General features: G+C 45.9%; 1 protein-coding gene across 1 annotated transcript in view; it reads left to right on the top strand.

The window, feature by feature from the left end:
* Positions 1–21,041, top strand: part of BRD7 (bromodomain containing 7) — a gene marked incomplete in the record, with an annotated part of 891,907 nt that overhangs the window by 813,613 nt on the left and 57,253 nt on the right. The window contains 1 exon segment of the mRNA XM_044081983.1: positions 5,120–5,263. Coding sequence (XP_043937918.1) covers positions 5,120–5,263 — 144 coding nt within the window.

The following is a 21,041-nucleotide window of genomic DNA, read 5'->3' as shown; positions in this document are numbered from 1 at the left end:
CAATAGCTACCAGACTTGTGAAGTCCATTTCTTTCAAATCTTGTTCATTCTGTCAATGTTGATCAAATGGCTTTTTGGCTTGGGTTGTGACAGAATGAACATACACTAGTGTGCATTAGTTTCATTGCATACTGCTCATTGTCATCCTATAAAAGCAGATGGTCTCTGCAATCCGTGTCTTGAGATCCAAGGGGCATGGACATTAAAGACCCTCAAACTGGTGTTTTTGACACATCTGCTATCACCAAATAGTTTGCTGTGGGAAATTGCATGCTACAGCATGAGACAGTAACACAACCATTTTTATGGTGTGGCATTTTCTTACTGGAAGTTCTGGTGTTCTCTGCTGTTGCAGTACATCAACTGAAACTGCTGACAATGTCCTTCTATTCAATGCTGCAGTATTCTTAACGTATGTGAAGTCCTCCACCCAAGCAACCCGATCTCTGGCCAGCATACGACAGCTTTAAGCTACTGCAGGTATGTAGGACATCGCACATATGTGCTGGCAGTGTCGGCCATAAAAGGACGTCTGCATGTGCAATCCTCAAAACTTTTCTGCCGCCATTCGGAATGCTTGAGTCCTATGTCAGTCTGCTGCCTGATTCCTACATCAGTCTGCTGCCTGATTCCGTTTTTGCTGCCATATTTCAGATAGTAAGTGCCCCGTTGGGGATTTATTTTTTTGCTTAGTTTATGTCATCCAGGAAGGGCAAATGTAGGTGTGGAAGACAAATTCCACATAAGGACAGCCATGATCTTTGTCTTGTCTGTCTAGGCCCCAATCACGACCATCATTGTTGTTCCATTTGTCAGGCCTTTGTCCTAAAAGCTTTGCAAAGCCGCCTTTTGCTTTGAATCTTTACTTGGAGAATCAACAACTTAAATGACTAGCTAAAGACATTATGGAGGGTTCTGTGGGTCCTTCGGCTGAGCCAGTTTTCAAGAGGAAAGTCAGTAAACCTAGACCTGAATCCTCTGCTCCTCTTTTTGCTAGTGTATCCGTTGAAGTTAATGGAGACCCGGAGTTGTGTTTGGAGGTTGGGTCCAGTTCCTCAGAGGATACCTTATTGGAAGCCATTAAGGAATCCGACCTTGGCACATCTGCAGAGGCAGTGCAGATGTCCATTTCAGACAGACAAGGGGAACCAGGTCTTGTGCTTGAAGGTCCCAGGGACTGACTTCTTAATCCAACTAGGGAACAGATTCTGGAGTCCGCCACAGAAGCAAGGCCTACGTCAGGTTCTTCCACTCATCATGCAGAAACAGAAAGCCAAACATTCTCAGGCCCCTTCCTCTCCACAGTCTGACTGGGATACTTTTTCTCAGGGGCTGATTAGGGCTTTTTTGGCTCTGAAGCCTTCCTCTGCTGTTCATAGGATAGTACTAGGCTATTTGCCCTAGGGCCTATACAAGCCTAACCATAACAGTTCCCTGGCTTTTTCTTCCCACACTATTTACTTCCTGGACCCCTGTCTAGCAGGGTGACTGACATGATACCCGGGGTGAATTTCCTTTCTCCCATCCAATCATCAAGGTTCCTTTTGAAGAGGACCAAAGAGGCGCTCTGCTTGACATGTATGGGCAGTCTATTCCAGAGTCTGGGGAGTCTCTGGTCTCCCCAAAACAAATCTCCTCTACTGGGGAATCTGACCCATTGGACTCCTCCTCTGTTCCTTCTTTCACATCCTCTCCTGTTAAAATGGTTAGTGAACAGGTGTTATCTGATGGTGATTCTTTCTCTGATGAAGATTGCTTGGCATGCTCTACACAAATTACTTCCATTTTAGAATATGCTTCTCCATAGGAGGAGTCCAGTGGGTTAGATTCCCCAGTAGAAGAGATTTGTTTTGGGGAGACCATTAACAACATGACAGAATTTTTAAATGGGATTGCTCACAGATCTCAGAAGAGCAAAAAAGGTATTATGACCTTTTACAAATGGCAATACCTTCCCCTTCTGCTGTGCTTCCTGTTTTGCCAGCTTTTTCAGACACTTTTTCATCCTCTTCTAAGACCCCTGATTCACAGGTTCCTGGTCCTAAAAGGCCAGACAGGTTCTACAAGGTGCCTGATGACTGAATTACTGTACAAGTGTCCTTTAGCTGATCCAGCAGTAGTTTCCATTGCTACAGACAGGTCCTCTAGGTGGTCACCTTCTTCAAGGCTTCTTCCTTCTGATAAGGAGAGTAAAACTTTGGAAAGACTTGGTAAGAAAGTTTATACTACTTTCACTTTGGCTATCGGAGCTATGAATTATCAAACACACGTCCAGTTATTCATTGGCCCTACTTTCACAGGCCATCTGTTTTACAGCTTCCAGACCCTGACTTAAAAAATCAAGTTATGTCTGTATAAGCAGCAGCTTCTCAAGTGGATAGACAGTCTATTACATGCAGTTATGATGCAGTTAGAAGCTTCCTCTAGAGCAGCTGCATTTGGTTCTGCACTTAGAAAGCACTCTTGTTTGAGGCTTCATCCTTTCTTTACAGGAACTTTTTACGTTTGTGTGGCTTCTTTGCACTTTCAGTTCTCTGTCTTGCCTTTTGGACTTTCAACTGCCCCAAGGGTATTTACAAAGTGCTTGGCCCCTGTAATTGCTTTCTCAGGGTCAAGGGTATTCAGGTGTATCCATTCCTGGATGATCTTCCCGGTTAACAAATGTAAAATAAATAAATAAAATAAATCTTCTTTTTCTGGCTCCTTAATCAGAGCAGCTCATTTGGTGGGTTCAACAATTTTGTCTGAATCCAGGACTTCCTCGTCATCTGCCCCTGCCAACTCGAGAGTTGTTCACAGATGCCTCAGACACATGTTGGGGGGCAACCTTTGCATCGAAGAAGGTGCAAGGCCTTTGGTTTCTTTCACAAAGGAAATAACTTGTCAACATCAAGGAAGTGAGGACTCTTATTCTAAATGTGCAGCCTTTTCATCTTCTCTTTCATCCAGGCCATCTGAAAGTATTTACAGACAACACCACAGTTCTTTGGTATGTCAACAAGCGGGGGGGGCAAAGTCTTACCTTCTTTGCAGGTTAGCTCTCATGGCATGGGATTTGGCAGTTCAGTGCAATGTGACTCTTCAAGCGGTTTACATGCCATCCTCCCAAAACTTTGTGGCAGACACTCTGAGCAGGCCCATGACTTAGTCCTATGAATGGATGCTTCACAGGGATGTGTTTCTGGACTTGGTCCTTTTGCTTCACCTCTGAAGAGAAAACTTCCTCTATTTTGTGCCAGAGTCCCCCTTACAAGCCAGATAATCACCCTATCTTTCTCATGGAAGGGGATGTTTCTCTATGCATTCCCTCCCTTTCCTCTCATTTAGAAAGTCATACTCAGAATTCAGCAAGACAACCAAAAATCTTGCTGGTGACTCCCTTTTGGCCAAGACAGCATTGGTTCCCTCTTCTGCATTTAGCCAAGGGCAGTCATCACAAGTTACCTTACAGAGTGGACCTTGTCACACAGAACAAGGGATCTCTACTTCATCCACATCTGTCAACCTTACAACTGCCTTGTGGGTGATCAACCTTTGATTCATTTCAGGCACCTTTTCTCAGAGGACATGCTTAGAGTTCTGCAGGAGGCCAGGAAACCCCGTACTAGAAAATCTTACTTATCCAAATGGAAGAGATTTTCAATTTGTTGTCTTTCTTGAAATCTGGATCCATTTTCAGTAGATGTTCCAGTGGTTATTTCTTACTTGTATGAGTTATTTATGAGTGGTTTGGTTTATTCTTAAGTGAAAGTTTCACTTGTCAGCCATTTCTGCTTTCTGCCATTATTTCCACCTTTGGCTTCTAGATAGGAAGTAAAACTTTTCCTTTATGGCGTCCTTCATATTAAGCCTCCCAGGAAACCTGTTACACCTCCTTGAGATTTGAATTATGTCTTTGAGAAGCTTACTGTAGCCCCTTTTAAACCTGCAGTTTCAGCATTCTTAAAAGTTTTGCACTTGGAAAACAGTTCTTTTGCTAGCTTTAACCTCTGCTAGGAGAGTTTCTGAGATTCACGCTTTGATGGCTTCTCCACCTTTTCTGTTTTTTCACAAGGGTAGGGTTTCTTTGTATACCAATCCCTTTTTTATGCCCAAGGTGGTGAATGCATTGTCTCTTAATCTATTCAGTTGGCCACTTTCTTCCCTTCTCCTCAGTCCTCCAGTTAGAGGATTTTACACACCTTGGATGTGCATAGATAACTTGTATTTTATTTGGATAAGACTAAGGCTATTAGAAAGCCTGATCAGCTATTTGTCTCTTTTTATCCCAGGTCTCTGGGTTTGCCTGTCTCTAAATTGGTAATTTCGTCTTGGATTTCTAAGGTGATTTTGTTTTGTTATGACTTTCATGGTAAGACTCTTCTTGCTCCTTTTAAGGCTCACTCCACTAGGTCTGTGGCTTCCTCAGGTGCATTCTTTAAAGGCTTGGATACTAACACCATTTTAGAAGCTGCTTACATGGTCTTCTGCGCATACTTTCGCCAAATGTTACAAGTTGGCTAGCATTCCCATATTTAGGGCAGAGTTTGCTAGAGCCATTCTCCATGGCTTGTAAAACGTTCCTCTGTTCCTTCCTCCTCCCAGGGTTCTTACTAAGCTTTGGTAGTCTTCCATATGTAAAGAATGCTGCAACATTGAATAGAGGGAAATAGAAAGTTGTGTAAAATCTTACCATAACCATATATGTCCTTCTCTTTTATGTTGCAGTATTCTATCCCTCCCTCCATCCCCCCTATATCGTGCTTTGTTCTTGGATGTCAGATTATTTGTCCTTTGTTTTGGTGTTCCTTCTGGGGTATTTCTGTTCTGAGGATTGTACGTGTGGATGTCCTTTTATGGCTGATGTTGCCAGCACATACTGCAATATCCCACATACCTGCAGTAGCTTAAAGCTGTTGTATGCTATGCGGCTGTTGGGTCGCTTGGGCAGAGCACTTCCCATATGTAAAGAATACTGCAACGTAGAAGAGAAGAGCATCTCTGGTTATGGTAAGATTTTACACAACTATTCTTTCTTCAAATAGGCTGTCTTGATACTTGTGATGCCTGTCTTTCTGCGTATCAAATGTACAAATAAAATGTCATCTTCAGATAAGTTGTGTATGTTTTTTTTTTTCAGAGGCTGAAGTGTTCCAGAGGAAACTTGATGAGACAACACAGTTACTCCGGCAGCTACAGGATACTCAGAATGAGCGACTTAGTTCCAAACCACCTCCCAACACAGTTTGTCTTCTTGCACCGTCTGCAAAGGAAATGCAGCTCGGTAAGTTTTGCTTTGCTCTACTGCTGTCTCTTCATTTATGGTACTTTGGATCTTGTGAAAACAGACAGCATTCTTGAGAAAAGGTGTCAAACATTTGTTTTAATTTCTAGATATGATACAAAATGAAAATTATGCAGCTATCTTAATGCTGTATCCATGTTGTCGTCTTGCGTCTCAGCCTGTGGGTTATTGGATCTGAACTTATCTGAGGCATTCATTTCGCAATCTTTTGCTCTGAAGCACCACTTCCTCTCACATAATTTCCTGCATTCCTGAACTTCCTTAGATTAAGTCTGCCCTGTCACAGCTGACCTGCATCAGTGAAATCCCTCATGCAGCAGAGAGGCTGGAAAAATACTTTGGATCAATCTGCAAGGGCTGCCAGGTGCCAAAACTAGCAATGACAATTTGAAAGTGGGACAGAGGGAAGGGAAGGGATGGTTGAGACAGAGAAGACAACATGGACAGAGTCCTAAGCCCAAGACAGTCGGGTGGTATCAGGAGGGAACATTCCACAAAGTGTGGAAATACAAAAAGAGGACCTGGATCTGGGTGGATGTGTAGTTTATAGTGAAAGACAAGTGTGAGTTATTTTACCGGGTAGCCACTGCACAAATATCATTCAAAGAAATACAGCTTAAAAAGCTGTTGAAGTAGCATCTGCCCTAGTAGAGTGGGCCTTAGGCTTAAAAGGGAAGGGATCCAACCTTTCAAGGTGCAGACGAACGATATACGGTTAGAAACCCATCTGAACAAGTCACTTTGGAGACTGAAGGCTGATTTTTCCAAGCTTAGCTCTAGAAAAGAATACAGACAATTGATCTGATTTCCTGATGTTTGGTCCTGTCGTAATAGACTCTCAACTGGTGATGGAGGTCTAGACAATGAAGCATATATTCACCCTTGTAACTGAAATTCGGGAAGAAAACTGGTAACTGAATCAAATGATTCAAATTAGACTCCAAGGCCACTTTAAGAATGAAGGGTTGAACCACAAAGAAACTTTGTCGTATTAGAAAATAAGGTAAGGTGGTACACAGAACTAAGCTTGAAGTTCCAAAACTGTTTTGGCTGACGTTACTGTTACCAAGAAGGGCCTTTTCCATAAGAGAAATGTTAAATCTGTAGAGACAAGATACTTCAAAGGGGACTGTGGTCAAAGCTTTGGGGAGACGGGGCAAATCCCATGGGGAAATGGGATCACAAACTGAAGGTCTGAGCAAAAAGTTTCCCTTCAAAAAGGCTTTGGACAGTCTTAGAGAAGCTGTCGGAAGCTGGCCATGACTGACATGAAAGTTAGAGATGGACACCAGAAGGACCTTAGTGGTAGAACTGCTAGCACCAGATTGAAAAAGACCAGCTAGGAAATCTAATATGGCATCTAGAGGGGCCAAGAAGTGATCAACCCCTTCCAAATAGCCCAGCTAGAAAATCTATTCCACTTACTATCATAAACATCTATGGTAGAGGGCTTCTGAGAAAAGTAGAGGAATACACAACTCTTTCTGAAAGGTTGGGATCTCTGGCCATCATTAGAATTGGAGGAACCAAGTGTCAAACTGAGAGATTTTAGATTCAGGCGAGTCTGATCTGAAGGATGGGGTATCAGATCTTGAACCAGGTCCAGGAACTAAGGAGGATGTTTCAGATGGGGCCACAGGAAGGGGAACCAAACTTGTCTTGGCCAGATGGGGGAGCTATGAGGATTATGGTTGCTCTGCAGTGATCTGCTTTCCACAGAAACTTGATTATCAAAGGCGCCGGAAGATAAACATACTGGAGGCCTTGAGGCCAGGCATGTATCAGAGCATTCTTCAGTGACTGTCCCTTTGGAGGGATCAGAGCAAAGAAAAGCTGCTGCATTTGATGTTGAAGGGTTCCTTGAAGATGAAGCAACAAGAGTGGCTCCAGTGGCTAAAAATCTGAGCAGCCACTGAAGGATTGATAGACCACTTGTGAGGCATCAAAATGCTCCTGCTAAGATGGTCTTTAAGAGTGTTGGATCTCTCCAGCATGTGCATTGCTATCAGAAAGCATTGCGAGGACATCACTCATTGCCACACTCTCATAGGCTGTTGATACAGAGGATAAGATCCTGTTTCCCCTTGTTTATGTACCAAATTGTCCCTGTTTTCAGTTTGAATAGAAATCACATCTTTGGGGAGGCAGTCCTAAAAGGCCTGCAGTGCTAGGAGAGCAGCTCTCATCTCCATTGCATTGATGTGCAGATATGCCTTTGACAGGGAAAAGATGCCTTTTGGCAGACTTTGCTTCCCCCAGAAAGGAAGCATCTATAGCAACTCTGACTGTGGAATGAGGGAGAATAAATGGATGGGATGGCCAGAATCAGCTTGATCTGATGTCAGCCACCAAGATATGTGGTGACTGCAAATCTTGGTGAGATGAAAAGGAAAGTTCATTGTTTGAGTTGCAGTAGACCATTGGAACAACACGATCTACTGGAGAAGCCTCATGAAGGCCTGGCCAAAGGGACAAGAGAGATTGCATTTGCCATTTGACCAAAAAGACGAAGGACCAAGAAAGTTGTTGACCATTGAAGTAACAGTACCTGACTGGCCTGAAGGCATATTGAGATCCGTCTTGAAAGGGGCAGTCTGGTGGTTTCCAGATAGCATCTGATAAATTCCAGAGCTTGAACGTGTTCCAGACTCGATTTGTTGAAACTGACTCTGATGCCTAAGAATAGGCACAGGTGGAGCAGAAAGTCCCTTGATTGAACTAATGGTGCCCTTGAATTTGCTGCAAGGAGCCAGTCATCTGTTTATGGGAAACCCTGGAATCTGTGCAGCCTGAATCAAGCTGCTGCCACTGCCATGCACTTGGTGAACACCTGGAGAGCTGTGTTGAGGCTAAAGGGCAGTGCTTGAAATTGGCAGTGACGGGATCCCAGTCTGAAACACAGTAATCTTCTGGAATACCGTGTTGTCTTTGTGACAGTAGGCATCCTTGAGGTCTACCAAGCACATCCAGTCATCCTTCCTTTGAACAGGTAAATGGACTGCACCGTAACCATTTGGAACTTGGTCTGCTTTATGAAGAGATTCGGTTTACTGAAGTACAGGTTGAGGCTTAGGTCCTTATTTTTCTTTGGTACCAAAAAGAATCTTGAGTGGATGACCCTGGATACTCTTTGGTTTGATGTGACCTCTTGGATGGCTCCCTTTGAAAGCGGATCTCTGCTGCTGCTCCTTTCCTTCACTGATGGGGTGGAATATTGGGAATGGATCTGTGTTTCAGATTTAGGGTAAACTGGAAGGGAATGTTCCTGGTAAAGGTCTTCTGAGGGGTAGAAAAGTGACCCCCTCCAGCTGCAGACAGTGTTGCTTTCCTGCTCACTCCTGGTCAGTATGCCCTTAATCATGGGAGTTAACTAAGTGGATCTGTCAAAAGGGGGTGTTAAGAAAGGATGCCTTGATGCATTCTGCAAAATTATACAAGTGCTTCCAGGCATGGTGGCGAAATATAATGTCCGTGCCTGCAGCTCATGCTGTACCATCTGCTGTATTGGATATTGACTTTATGGACACATTAAATGTTGGCAATGTTGTGGACAACTGTGTCCAAGGTCTTGTATGCTTTCAGAAATGGTTGTGTTGCCACTGACGTAGACATTTTGGTAATTACCTCCCTTTGAAGTCTAGTCAAGTATACCATATAGTTCGGCCTATAAAGGGCAAACTTAGCTGAAGCATATCTGCACTTCCCAAATCAGTTCAATGCCCATTACTGTCTGTTCAGCAGATGGACTGATGTGCACTCCTCAGAGATCTACAGTGGCATCTGCAATGGGACCCTTGCTCCAAAAGGCCCTATTCTTAGGGGTACAAATACCTTGTGTAGTTCGAAGAGAATAAGCTCCACCACATTGGGTTTTCTTGTAGCCCTGTCATTCACCAGGTCAAGGAAGTTGTCCAAAAGGAGTACCACCCAAGATGTGGCTAGACCTCCACCAAAAGTTTCAAGAAAGATTGACTCCAAGGAGAAGTACCTTAAGTAGTTCATCCCCCTCATTGCCTCATTAATTCTAGAAGATCACCGCCAAAGGAGGAGACATCACAGGGAGGACTTGGGCTACCTTCACTGAGTTAAAAATCCTTAGTGAGATATCTCTAAGGGGAATCTTAAGTGGTTCCTTTTGCACTGGCTCTTTCTGTGCACTTCCTGGTGGATGGGCATCAGGAGGGGAAAAGGACGCCTCAGGAGTCCCTGAGCTGGGATTGCTCAAGCCTGTTGCTGTGAGCTGTCCAAGGGACAGCTCATGAGATACAGAGACCCTAATTGGGTGGGAGCGTCAGAACAGATCTGACACCAGTACAGAGATCCCTGTGTCAAAGTGAGACAAACTCCTTTATATGATGATGAATGCTGATGCCAAAACTAACCAACTGGAGAGAGATACTCTTCGATTTGCAGATCTAGGAGATACCCCATTTCCAGCTGCTGTCTCAGCTGTGCTCAAAAGTTGAGACCAGGACCACCCTATCCAGAGCAGAAGTACTCAAGGGCAAAGATGGCTCAGACGTCTCCAGAGTTGAACCCCACCCTAGGCCCTCAGCTCTGATCCCAAGGCTGTGGGATGCACTTAGCTCTGAAAAAACTTGAGTTGAGGCTGGGGTCAGTACAGCCAAGCTGTTAGCATTGATGAAGGAGAGCTTGGGTCTGTGTCAGTACCACGGTCACTGGTACTGAGACATGAGCTGAAGGAGAAGCGACAAGTGCTGGAGTCGAAGGAAGGGGATCCTCAAGCCTTTGTGCTTGTGGTGAAGTAATCCCCAGATCCATCTTAAGCTGATCCAAGTCAAACTCTAACACTCATGGAGGACCTCACAGAAGCCATTGTTGGGTCAGCGCAAAGGCTGGATAATCTCGCTTGGATCTGGAAGGGCAAAGGCTGGACCCAGTGAGGGGAAGGCTCTGGAGAAAATTCCAGATCCAAATTGATAGACATGAAAGGAGAATGGATCCAACCCAAAACTGTAGCCACTGATAACCAGGGACTTAGAATTTCCACATCAGTGATTTGGTCAGATCAGGGATTGAATCTTACAAGGACTGAGATTGGTGCCTATGGGCTACCGATTCCGGATCTAAATTGAAAGCCAGATAAGCCGTGGGTCTTGGGGCCTTTGGATCCAGCAGATCTTCAAGAAGAGAAGTAGAAGAGCATTTCCAGGCCTCTTTCTCCTTTTGTTTGGTCTTCTCTTTTTTCATAAGTCCTTTCTTGTCCTTCTGTCTGTCATTATCCTTCTCTCTCTCTCTCTCTCCCTTTTTTTTCTGCAAGCTTGATTGAGGGAGAAAGAGACATGACAGCTAGGGCAGAGGAAGGAAGTGGGAAGCATGCATCCTTAACACCAGATGTTATGTAGTCCAATCTCACCTACATTCTTACCCGTGGGTTCGGAGCTGAACCTTGGCTCCGACTCGGCCATACTCTAGCTCAAAGTCTTTCAATTGGCTGGGCTAAGAGGTATCCCATGCTGCACTGCTCCCTTTCCCCAGATCTCGTTTGCCGCTCTTAAAGCTCAGACGTGGTCTCGCTCTTGGCTGTGGCTAAGTATAACTTTTTGTCTTCTTTGTCTAAAATTTTGCTCCAAAAGCTATTTTCATAGCTAGGTGTGTGTGTTGTTGGTTTGTGGAAGCTGTTTTGTGCGGCCTTTTGTGGCCTTTTGTGGCCTTTGTCTTACTTTTGTCTGGTATCCAGTCAGCTATCTCCCAACGGGCTAGGCCCGTTTCAGTTAGAGGACCTAGTCCTCCTTTGGTTATCTGTTTTCCTTTCTGTGCTCGTTTTGTTTTTAGGTACCTATCCTCTCCGGGCTAGAGCCATTTAAGTTAGAGGACCTAGTCCTTCCCCTTGTTTTTCCTGTCAGGATCGTTTGAGTTAGAGGTCCTTGTGTGGTGTCTGTAGTTTATTAAATTCTAGTTCCCGTGCTTGTTGCTGGTTTCAGTTTTACTGTTGTGTTGTGTCTAGTATCCTGCTGACCATGTCTAAGGATACAAAAAAACATAAGCCTTCGGGCTTCAAAAAAATGTAGTAAATGTGGGTACAAGATGTCGATTACTTATGGGCACTCTGTGTGTGTGTTTATTGTTTGGAGGCTATACACCTTCAGGAGTCTTGTGCGTTCTGTCACGCATTCAGCCCTCGTGTTCTTCAAGAAAGGAAGAACAAACGAATTCTGAAGGGACTACTGAAACCCTCCTTTGAGGAAGATTTGGAGAGGTCTTCTAGTGCTAAGTCCTCTCCCTCTAAAAGAGGCAAAACATCCAAAGCAAAAAAACGATCTCCGGCTCCGTCTGTATTATCGGAGCCTCCAGAGAAAGTTACTAAGTCTACTGTGGTATCTTCGGCTCCACTGTCTTTGGTGCCAAAGGAAGTTTGTGAATCGACAGAACCTACATCGGCTCCCAGCCTCTCGGTGACGGAGATACTAGCTCAGAGCCGGTCTCCAGTTTTTAGACCGGTTTCTCCTCCTCGCAGGTTTCCTGAGAGGAGGTCTAGATCTCCTATCTTGTCCTGTAGGTCCTCCAGGACACTGTCTGATGTGGATGTGGATAGAGTGGTGCAGAGACTGCTCCAATCACCAGTGCTGGTTAAATTGCTTTCGGCTTCAGTCCAGTAGGCTCCGGAGCCCGTCACCCATCCATCTAGATCCTCCTCCGAGCAAATCTCAGCCTTCGGAGCCAGAGTGGTCGGCTCCGTCTGATGCTTCTAGGTCGGTTCCGATAGCCCATCCTGGCTTATCGGCTCTGATCTCCGCTCCAACCCTGTCTGCTCCATCCACGGGGTCAAGGACTCGTGGTTCCTCGATCGGCTCAGAAGAGGAGATTTCGGGATGCTCTTCGGCTCCTAGCCTCCCTCTCAGTGGTTCGGCTCGGGTGAGCCTGACCCTTGCTTCGGCTTCGGACCTTGTCCCTTCTGCTCCCAGGTCTTCCATGGTTGGTCGATCTTCGGAGCCGGGGGGACCAGCTTTCGAGGTCATGCAGAGCGTGCTGGCCAGGTCCTCAGCTGCATCATACAGCACTGACACTCTACCTCCTCCAGCTCCGGTATCAGATGTTCTTCATTCCACATTGCTGCAGTCCTAACTATTGGGTAGTCCGCTGTCCAGTCGGCCCGAATACCAAAGTATATGGCTGACGTCGGTCAAGGCGCATTAGACTGACGTCAGTACGTCAGGGTACTAATGCGCATGACCGACGCCATATCCTCAGTCTTTTTTGCCGCATGGTCCGATGCAGAAGCAGTTTTGCGAGTGCAGGTTGGCGTTCTGAAAGTTTCTGAAGTCAGAGTTTCAGACCGAATCAAAGTTGGCTAAGTACCCGTTGGGAATATTTTGGTTTTTCTTGCCTCAGTATTTAACGGATGTCAGAAAAAGTGAATAACTGTATTTCTTGTGGGAAACAGATACCTCATAGGGATTACCATACTTTGTGTATACCTTGTTTAGGGCCTGAGCACGACGTTGTTGGATGCCGCTCTTGTGCTAGATTTAACAAACGCACTATTAAGAGAAGGTTAGACTGTGCCAGGTTAGTGTTTGGGAAGCGTTGTAATTATAAAATGCCGTCGGATGCTCCGACGCCCGCTTCGGCCAAAAAGCGCAAGGACAAAGCAGCGAAGCCTAGAGTGGAAGAACCGACAGTCCCGGACGTCGGTTCTTTAGAAGGCTCAGTGGAGCCGGAGGTTCTGCCAGGAGTTTCTTTGGAGTCTCAGGGAGAAACTTTACTGTTACAGGATGTGTCCTCTCAGGAAGTAGGCCAGGCTGAAGGGGCTTCTCAGGTGGCTGTTCTTCCCTCTCTTCCTAAGGTGGTTAGGGCCTCCCCTTCTGTTTCCAAGGCTTCCTTAAGAGGCAGGCCTAGTTTAGCTTCAGTGGGGGTTTCTCCGAGTGTTTCAGGGTCTTTGCCTAAGAAGCATATGCTAAAAATGGCAGAGGATTTGATTACTATGATTAGAGGTTCTATGCCCCCTCCTGATAAGAGGCCTAGGGTGGAACCTGAGTTTGAGAGTTTTGAGCAATGTTCGGAGGCTTCTGAGTCTTCGGCTGAAGACTTGCAGGAGTATCCTCCTTATTCTGATTCTGATGTGGATGATTCTACTCCTTCAGCTTCGCCTCCTGAGGATTTTTCATTTTCAGAGACTCTGCATTCCATGAGGGAGCATTTTAAATGGGAAGGTCAAGATTTCTCTGATTCCAGGAAGAGGCTTAGGGAATTCTTGTTTTACCCCAGCATAGGCCTTTAGCTATACCTCCTGTTCTGAATGTGGTAGAAGATGTTTTGCAGAGGCTTCCTGAATCCTGATTCTTTGCCTCCTGCCCCAGTTAAACCGGATAGGTACTATAGGGTGCCTGAAGCCCATAAGTATCTTTTAAGAGTCCTAGGGCAGACCCGAAACTGTCTCTCAGGGGCCTAAAGGTGTGAAGGCTTCTGTTGTTAAAAATCCTGTTCCTCCTGATAAAGAGGCAAGGGCTTTGGATAGATGGGGAAAGAAAGTGTATACTTCTTCCACTTTAGCCATGAGGGCGTTGAATTGTCAGTTTCATATGTTAAAATATCAGAATTATCTCCTTTCACAATTGAAGTCTAAGGTGGATGCTCTGGCTGAAGGTATTGAGTGTAAAGAGTTGCAGGATTTAGTTCATGTGTCTGAACAGGTGGGTAAGCATTCCTTGCAGTGTGGTTTTGATGCTGTGCAGGCCTCCTCGAGGGTGGCTGCCACTGGTTCTGTTCTTCGTAGGCACGCCTGGTTGAGGGATCAAAATTTAGCTGAGCATGTTAAGACAAGGATTTTGGATGCTCCTTTACAGTCTGATGTGTTGTTTGGTTCGCCTGTGGAAGCAGTTTTAAAGAAAATGGAGGACAAGGCTAAGTCTATGCAAACTGTTAAGGATTTTTGCAGGTGCAGCCTCCAAGTTTAGTAGAAATTGGCCTACTAAGGGATGGACATATCCTGCTTATGATTCCCAGTCTAGGGGTAGGTCTAGGCGTGGTAGGGGCAGAGCTCAAGGTTCTTTTAGGCCTAGAACAGGAGTTCACCTGCTCAGACTTCTGGTGAGGGCAGGGGTCAGTCCTTTCGTAAACAGACCCAATGACCTGCCTTTTCAGCTGCCAGTACATTCTCGCCTGGCAGCACCTTTGGGAGGAAGGCTGTCTCTTTTCAAAGAAAATTGGGATTTAATTACCCAAGACAGATGGGTTCTGGATATCATTCACCACGGTTACAGGTTTTATTTCCATACCTTACCTCCTTTCAAAGGCATGCCAGACATTCCTCCTCTACAAAGAACAGAGGCTCACAAGCAAATTTCTCTGTTGCTCCAAATAGGGGCCATTCAGCCAGTTCCTGTGCCAGAAAGGGGCCTAGGATTTTATTCTCGCCTGTTCCTAGTACCGAAGAAGGGGAACACGTGGAGACCAATTTTGGATTTATCTATCCTCAACACTTATCTGGACATTCCCAAGTTCAAAATGTTGCCGTTACAACAGCTTTTACCTCTGCTGGGCAAAGATCACTGGATGGTAACTTTAGATCTCAAGGAAGCTTACCTTCATGTGCCTATAAGACTAAGTTGCAGGAAGTATCTGCGTTTTCGAGCTGGAAATTCTCATTATCAGTTCTCTGCATTGCCCTTTGGCTTATCTACTGCCCAGAGTATTCACAAAGGTTCTGGCTCCAGTGATAGCTTACTTCAGGCTAAAAGGAATTCAAATCTATCCTTACTTGGACGACTGCCTGATTCTGGCTCAAGAAAAGGAAGACCTTCTACAGCATTTGGAATATGTGATAGCAGTGCTAAGATGCCTAGGGTATTCTGTGAGCGAAATAAAGTCCAGTCTAGTACCCTCTCAAGACATGTGCTTTCTGGGTGTGAGACTGAATACAGCAGCCCAGATGGCCTTTTAACCCCGGACAAACAAAAGAATCTTTCCAGTTACTTCCATCAACTATCTCTTCAGTCCGGGCTGACTGCAAGGACAGTCCTTCAAGCCTTAGGGTTCATGGCATCTTGTATTCTGGTGCTTCCCAATGCCAAACTGCATATGAGGAAGCTGCAATGGTATCTCAAAAATGTATGGACACAGCACTGCCAGGATTTGGACACTGTCATTCAAATAATACCTTGCATTCAAAAGGAATTTTTGTGGTGGGCTCAGGAATGTCACCTAAACAAGGGACTCTGTGACCCGGCCAGAGGCGAGTCAGATTCTAACGACAGATGCCTCAGACATTGCTTGGGGAGCTCATCTAAATGGAAAGTGGATACAAGACAAGTGGCCTGTCAGACTACAGCATCTACATATCAACATGAAAGAGGTGTTAGCAGTCCAGTTTGCATTAATGGCTTTCAAGGAGTTACTTCTTCCAGGGCAGGTGTTGATTCTAACAGACAACACAACTGTCATGTGGTACATCAACAAACAAGGGGGAACACATTCTTACCCATTGTGCAGGCAAGCAATGATTTTATGGGAGACTGCGCTCAGCTTGCAACTAACTCTTCAGGCAAGGTTTCTGCCGGGAGCACAGAACTCCTTAGCAGATGTGTTAAGCAGACAAATCATGGATCCCCACGAGTGGAAACTGGATCTTCATGTATTTCAAAAATTGACAGTGTCATGGGGAACTCCAGACATAGATCTGTTCGCTTCTCCACTAAACTACCAGCTGCCAAAGTTTTGCACAAAGAGGTTTCATCACACAGCTTGGAAAGTGGATGCTCTTTCTTTCAGTTGGAAAAATCTTCATGTGTATGCTTTTCCACCTCTGCCTCTTCTCCCAAAGGTGCTTCTAAAGGTCAGACAAGACATGCCAAGGATGATTTTAATAGCTCCAGATTGGCCTCGGCAGCACTGGTACCCATTACTGAGGAGTCTGGTAAGGAAGCCTCCATGGCCTTTACCCTTGATTCCACACCTGTTGTCTCAGAGGGACGGTCATCTGCTCAATGTCAAGCTTCACTCTCTTCATCTAACAGCCTGGCATATTCTGTTTTGAAGGACAGCAGGTCTCAACTTCCTCAACAAGTTTTAAATGTGATTATGGAAGCCAGAAGACCTAGTACAAGGAAAGTGTATGCAGAAAAATGGAAGAGATTTTTATTTTGGACTGCAGCAAAGAATTTGGAGATTTCTGAGCCTAATTTGAGTGTGGCTCTTCAATATCTTACTGAGTTATTGGACAAAGGTTTGTCTTTCTCTTCCATTAAGATTCATGCTGCAGCAATTTCAGCTCACTATGATTGTGACCCACCATTGTTTTCACATCCTTTGTTCAAGCAATTTCTTAGAGGGGCAAAGAATATAAGACCCCACGTAGAGCTCCTACTCCTGCTTGGGATCTCAATTTTGTGTTGGAGAAACTTACTCTACAACCTTTTGAGCCTCGGCTACTGCTGAATTGAAATACTTGTCATGGAAGACTGCTTTTTGTTGGCCATTACTTCTGCAAGAAGGGTTTCTGAGTTGCAGGCCCTTATGGCGGTTGAGCCTTTTGATTTTTCATAAGGATAGGGTATCATTACGTACTAATCCTTCCTTTATGCCTAAGGTGGTTTCTAGTGTGGCTTTAAACCAAACAATTCATTTGCCTACTTTTTATGCAGATCCCCAAAATAAAGGGGAAAAGATTTTGCACACTTTAGATGTACACAGGCAATTGCGTTATTATTTAAGCAGGACTAAGGATTTTAGGCAGTCTCAGCAGTTGTTTGTTTCTTTTGCTTTGAGTTCGCAGGGCAAGCCTGTGTCAGAACAAACTATTTCTAGGTGGATTGGGTTTTGCATTGCCTTTTGTTATTCCCATCATGGCAAGGAGATTCCAGCTGGGATTAGGCCTCATTCCACTAGGGCTACTGCCACTTCAACAGCATTTCTTAGGGGTGGCAACTAAGGATATTTTGGAGGCAGCTACTTGGAGTTCAGTGCATACTTTCTCTAAGCATTATCACCTTCCTCTCTACTCTAAGTCTAGGGCTGGTTTTGCCACAGCTATTTTGCAAGGCATGTTGTCAGCTCCTGCTTCCTTATGATTTGCCAGCCTCCCTTACCTCTGCTTTGGGATTCTACCCAATAGTTAGGACTGCAGCAATGTGGAATGAAGAACATAGTACAGTTTTGTACCTACCATAAATGTAGATGTTCGAGGATCCACATTGCGGCAGTCCAATTTACCCTCCCTCCTTCCCCTCTGTGTTTAGGGGTGGTTGTGTAGGTGAGGTTGTATTCGGGTAATTTTGTATATATATTGTACATATTTTGGGTGCAGGTATGTTTGGAGTTTTTGGTTTTGGCCTTGTCTTTTTAGGGTCTTCTGACATCTGGGGCAAGAAAAGACTGAGGATATGGCGTCGGTCATGCGCATTAGTACCCTGACGTACTGACGTCAGTCTAATGCGCCTTGACCGACGTCAGCCATATACTTTGGTATTCGGGCCGACTGGACAGCGGACTACCCAATAGTTAGGACTGCAGCAATGTGGATCCTCGAACATCTACATTTATGGTAGGTACAAAACTGTACTTTTCTGATCGCCTCCTGTCTTTGGACAGCGGAGACCCAAGGCCTCAGGATACCTCCATGAGTGGTCCCCAAATTTCTGAGGGGGCCCCCAGTGTTTTTGCCTGAGGAGCCACCCAGAAAAAGAACGTACAAGAGGAAGCACATAGACTCCCAGGAAGAGTCTCTCACATCGGGCACCGACCTCAAGGAATCAGAGGGGTCCCCCAAGTCGTCCTCGGAGGATATCTCTTTCTCTGATATCCTAGAGATCTTGAAGCAGAGAGGCGACTTGCTTTCAAAAACCCCCCTCCGAGGAGGAGTTGGTGTTCCTGAAGGCCTTTGGGGCTCAGCCCTCCACCTCCTGGGTTTCTCCACCCTTCGACAACTCCTGGATCTGGTTTGTCAAAGAGTGTGGGAAACCCCTGACACTGTGGACCCAGTCCCTAGGAGACCCAACAAATTTCTGTCTGCCCCTGCTGACAGAGTTTCTCACAAAGGGCTTTCCAGTAGATGCCATGGTGGTGGCAGCGGCCACCAAGAAGGAACTGGCTGAGACTTCATCTACCGTCCATCCCCCTAACAAGGAGTCTAGGACCATGGACCGGTATGGGAAGCGTATGTTTTCTTCAGCGGTCTTTACTCTGCGGTCGCTGAATTACTTGTCACATTTTACACGGCTCCAAAGAGATCTCCTAAAAGAGCTTGGAGATTCTCTGCAGGGTAACGTTTCTGACGCAGTGGCTCAGAAAGTCAATGCTCAGATGTCTACCCTAAATTCTATTGCTAACTCCTCCATGAGGCTGATCTCTTACACAGCCGAAGGAGAGAGTATGGCAGCAAGTTCCGGAGTTTCTCTCAGGAGGCACTCCTGGATGCGCCTCTGTAATTTCGCAGAGTCCTTCAAGTCTGCATTCACCAACGCCCCGTTTGGTGGTTCCTCATTGTTTGGAACCAAGGTGAAAGACACACTCACTAGGTGTGAGCAAGAGAGAAAAACTCTGTCTGCCATGAGAGTCCATTTTTCCATGCCTTCTAGACCTTTTCCCATGGTCCAGAAGAGTGGAAAAATGTGGTTCAAGAAATTGCAGAGGTTTTTTCATGACGCGCAAAGTGATTCCCCCTCCAGAGGCAGGGGAGGGGGTGGTAACTCAGGTAGACGCCGCCCTAGAGGCATAGGAGGCCCACGTAACCAGGGAGACCGTGATTCCTTTCGTGGTTCTCCCTACCAGCGCTCCTGATGGGAGACCTGACTACGCATTTCCGGAGCCAGTCGGGGGTTGCATTTCACTATACCCAGAAGCCTGGCAAAACATCACCCAGGACCAATGGGTATTAAAAATAGTTTCCAGAGGATATCACATTCCCTTCTCTCCCCCCCCCCCCCACCGATCAAAAGATCGAAAGAATCACAGATGTTCCACCCAATCAAAGGGATTCTGCAGCTTCAGAGGTTATAAAGCTGCTAGAAAAAGGAGCCATCCAGCATGTCCCCTCAGACCAGATCGGATTAGGGACTTACTCCAGATTCTTTTTGGTGCCGAAAAGAACAGGGGACCTGAAGCCCATCTTGGATCTCAGCCGCTTGAACCTCCACATGAAGAAGTCCAAGTTCCGAATGGTCACGTTGTAATCTATTCTCCCATTGTTGGGAAAAGAAGTGTGGATGTGCTCCATCGACCTCAAGGATGCTTACTACCACATAAAGATGGACAGGGCATCCAGAAGTCAGCTATGCTCCCGGCTGGGAGCCGGTCATTTTCAATTTCATGTCCTGACCTTTGGTCTCACCACAGCCCCCAGGGTGTTCACCAAATGTATGGCAGTTGTGACGGCTCACTTAAGACGTCAGGGATTCCAAGTGTTTCCGTACCTGGACTGGCTCCTTTCTGCCACCACCAGGCATCTGCTACTACAGACCAGAGACGCCACTATCAAGCTGTGTCAACAACTGGGCATCACTGTAAACTGAGAAAAGTCTGCCTTGCTGCCCTCGCAGTGTGGCACCTTTATAGGCGGCGAGTTAGACACTGTGCTCATGAGGGCGTTTTTACCACAAGAAAGGATTCAGGGTTTGCAACAACAGGTATACGCGTTGCTCCCTCTAAAAAAAAAAAGTGAAGGCAAAAACGGTTCTCTGATTGTTGGGGACGATGGCTGCAACAATTATGCTGGTTCCTCTGGCGAGGCTACACATGAGGCTCCTTCAGTGGCTACTCTTGGCCCCAGTGGTCTCTCTAACATCTTCCGCTTTCTCATTTTAATGATCACAGACAAGTGTAAGCAAGATCTACGCTGGTGGCTTCACACCAGCAACCTCAATGTGGGAAAACCCTTCGTCCCATCCCCTCCTGTTGCCACAGTGACCACGGATGCCTCCCAGATGGGGTGGGGGGGCATTATCTCAGCAGGACAATCCAAGGCACTTGGCAGGAACACGAGATACATCTGCATATCAATATCTTGGAGATGAGAGCAGTGCTGTTAGCGTTGCAAGCACTTCAGAGATTTCTTCCTCTCGGGACAATTGCGATCCACTCAGACAATATGTTGGTGGTATGGTATCTGAACAGACAGGGAGGAACCAAGTCGTACCCCCTTTGCAGAGAGGCCATTCGAGTTGGCAGTGGGCAGTGTCTTTCCAACGTTTTATTGTAGCAGCGCATATTCCGGGGAAGTCCAGCGTGATTGCCGACAAGTTGAGCAGAGCTATTCTGATAATTCACGAGTGGTCCCTGAACAGTCAAGTTGTAGAGCAGATTTTCTGCAGATGGGGTCAGCCTTGCTGCAACCTATTTGCCAGTCCCCTCAATACCAAGTGAAGTAGCTACTTCATCCTTATACCCCTCAGGGGGAGTCACCCAGGGACGCTCTAGTTCATGATTGGCCCTCCGGTCTACTTTATTCCTTCCCGCCTGTTCCTCTACTGACAAAGGTTAATCAGAAAGCGCAATCCTTGGGAAGCGGAATGATTCTGATTGCTCCACACTGGCCTCGTCAAATTTGGTTCCCCTTTCTCCATCCCGATCTCATGGACGCCCCCTGGATTCTGGACCCACAGCCAGATCTACTGACTCATTTGTCAGGGCAGTTCCATCCCTCTCTTCAGACCGTCCGGTTGTCAGCCTGGCTACTCCACTTCCATCACTAGTCAGACTTCATCATTTTTCTCCAGAAGTGGTTCATATTCTGTCTTCTTCCCATAAGCCTTTCTTCCAGAAAGATTTATTCCAGTAAATGGAAAAGTTTCTCCATCTGGGC

This window comes from Protopterus annectens, chromosome 8.part1 (assembly GCF_019279795.1).
Source record: "Protopterus annectens isolate FY-2018-M chromosome 8.part1, PAN1.0, whole genome shotgun sequence".
Classification (NCBI taxonomy): domain Eukaryota; kingdom Metazoa; phylum Chordata; order Ceratodontiformes; family Protopteridae; genus Protopterus; species Protopterus annectens.
The sequence above is the reverse complement of the archived record's forward strand: the minus strand, read 5'-3'. Positions and strand labels throughout refer to the sequence as shown.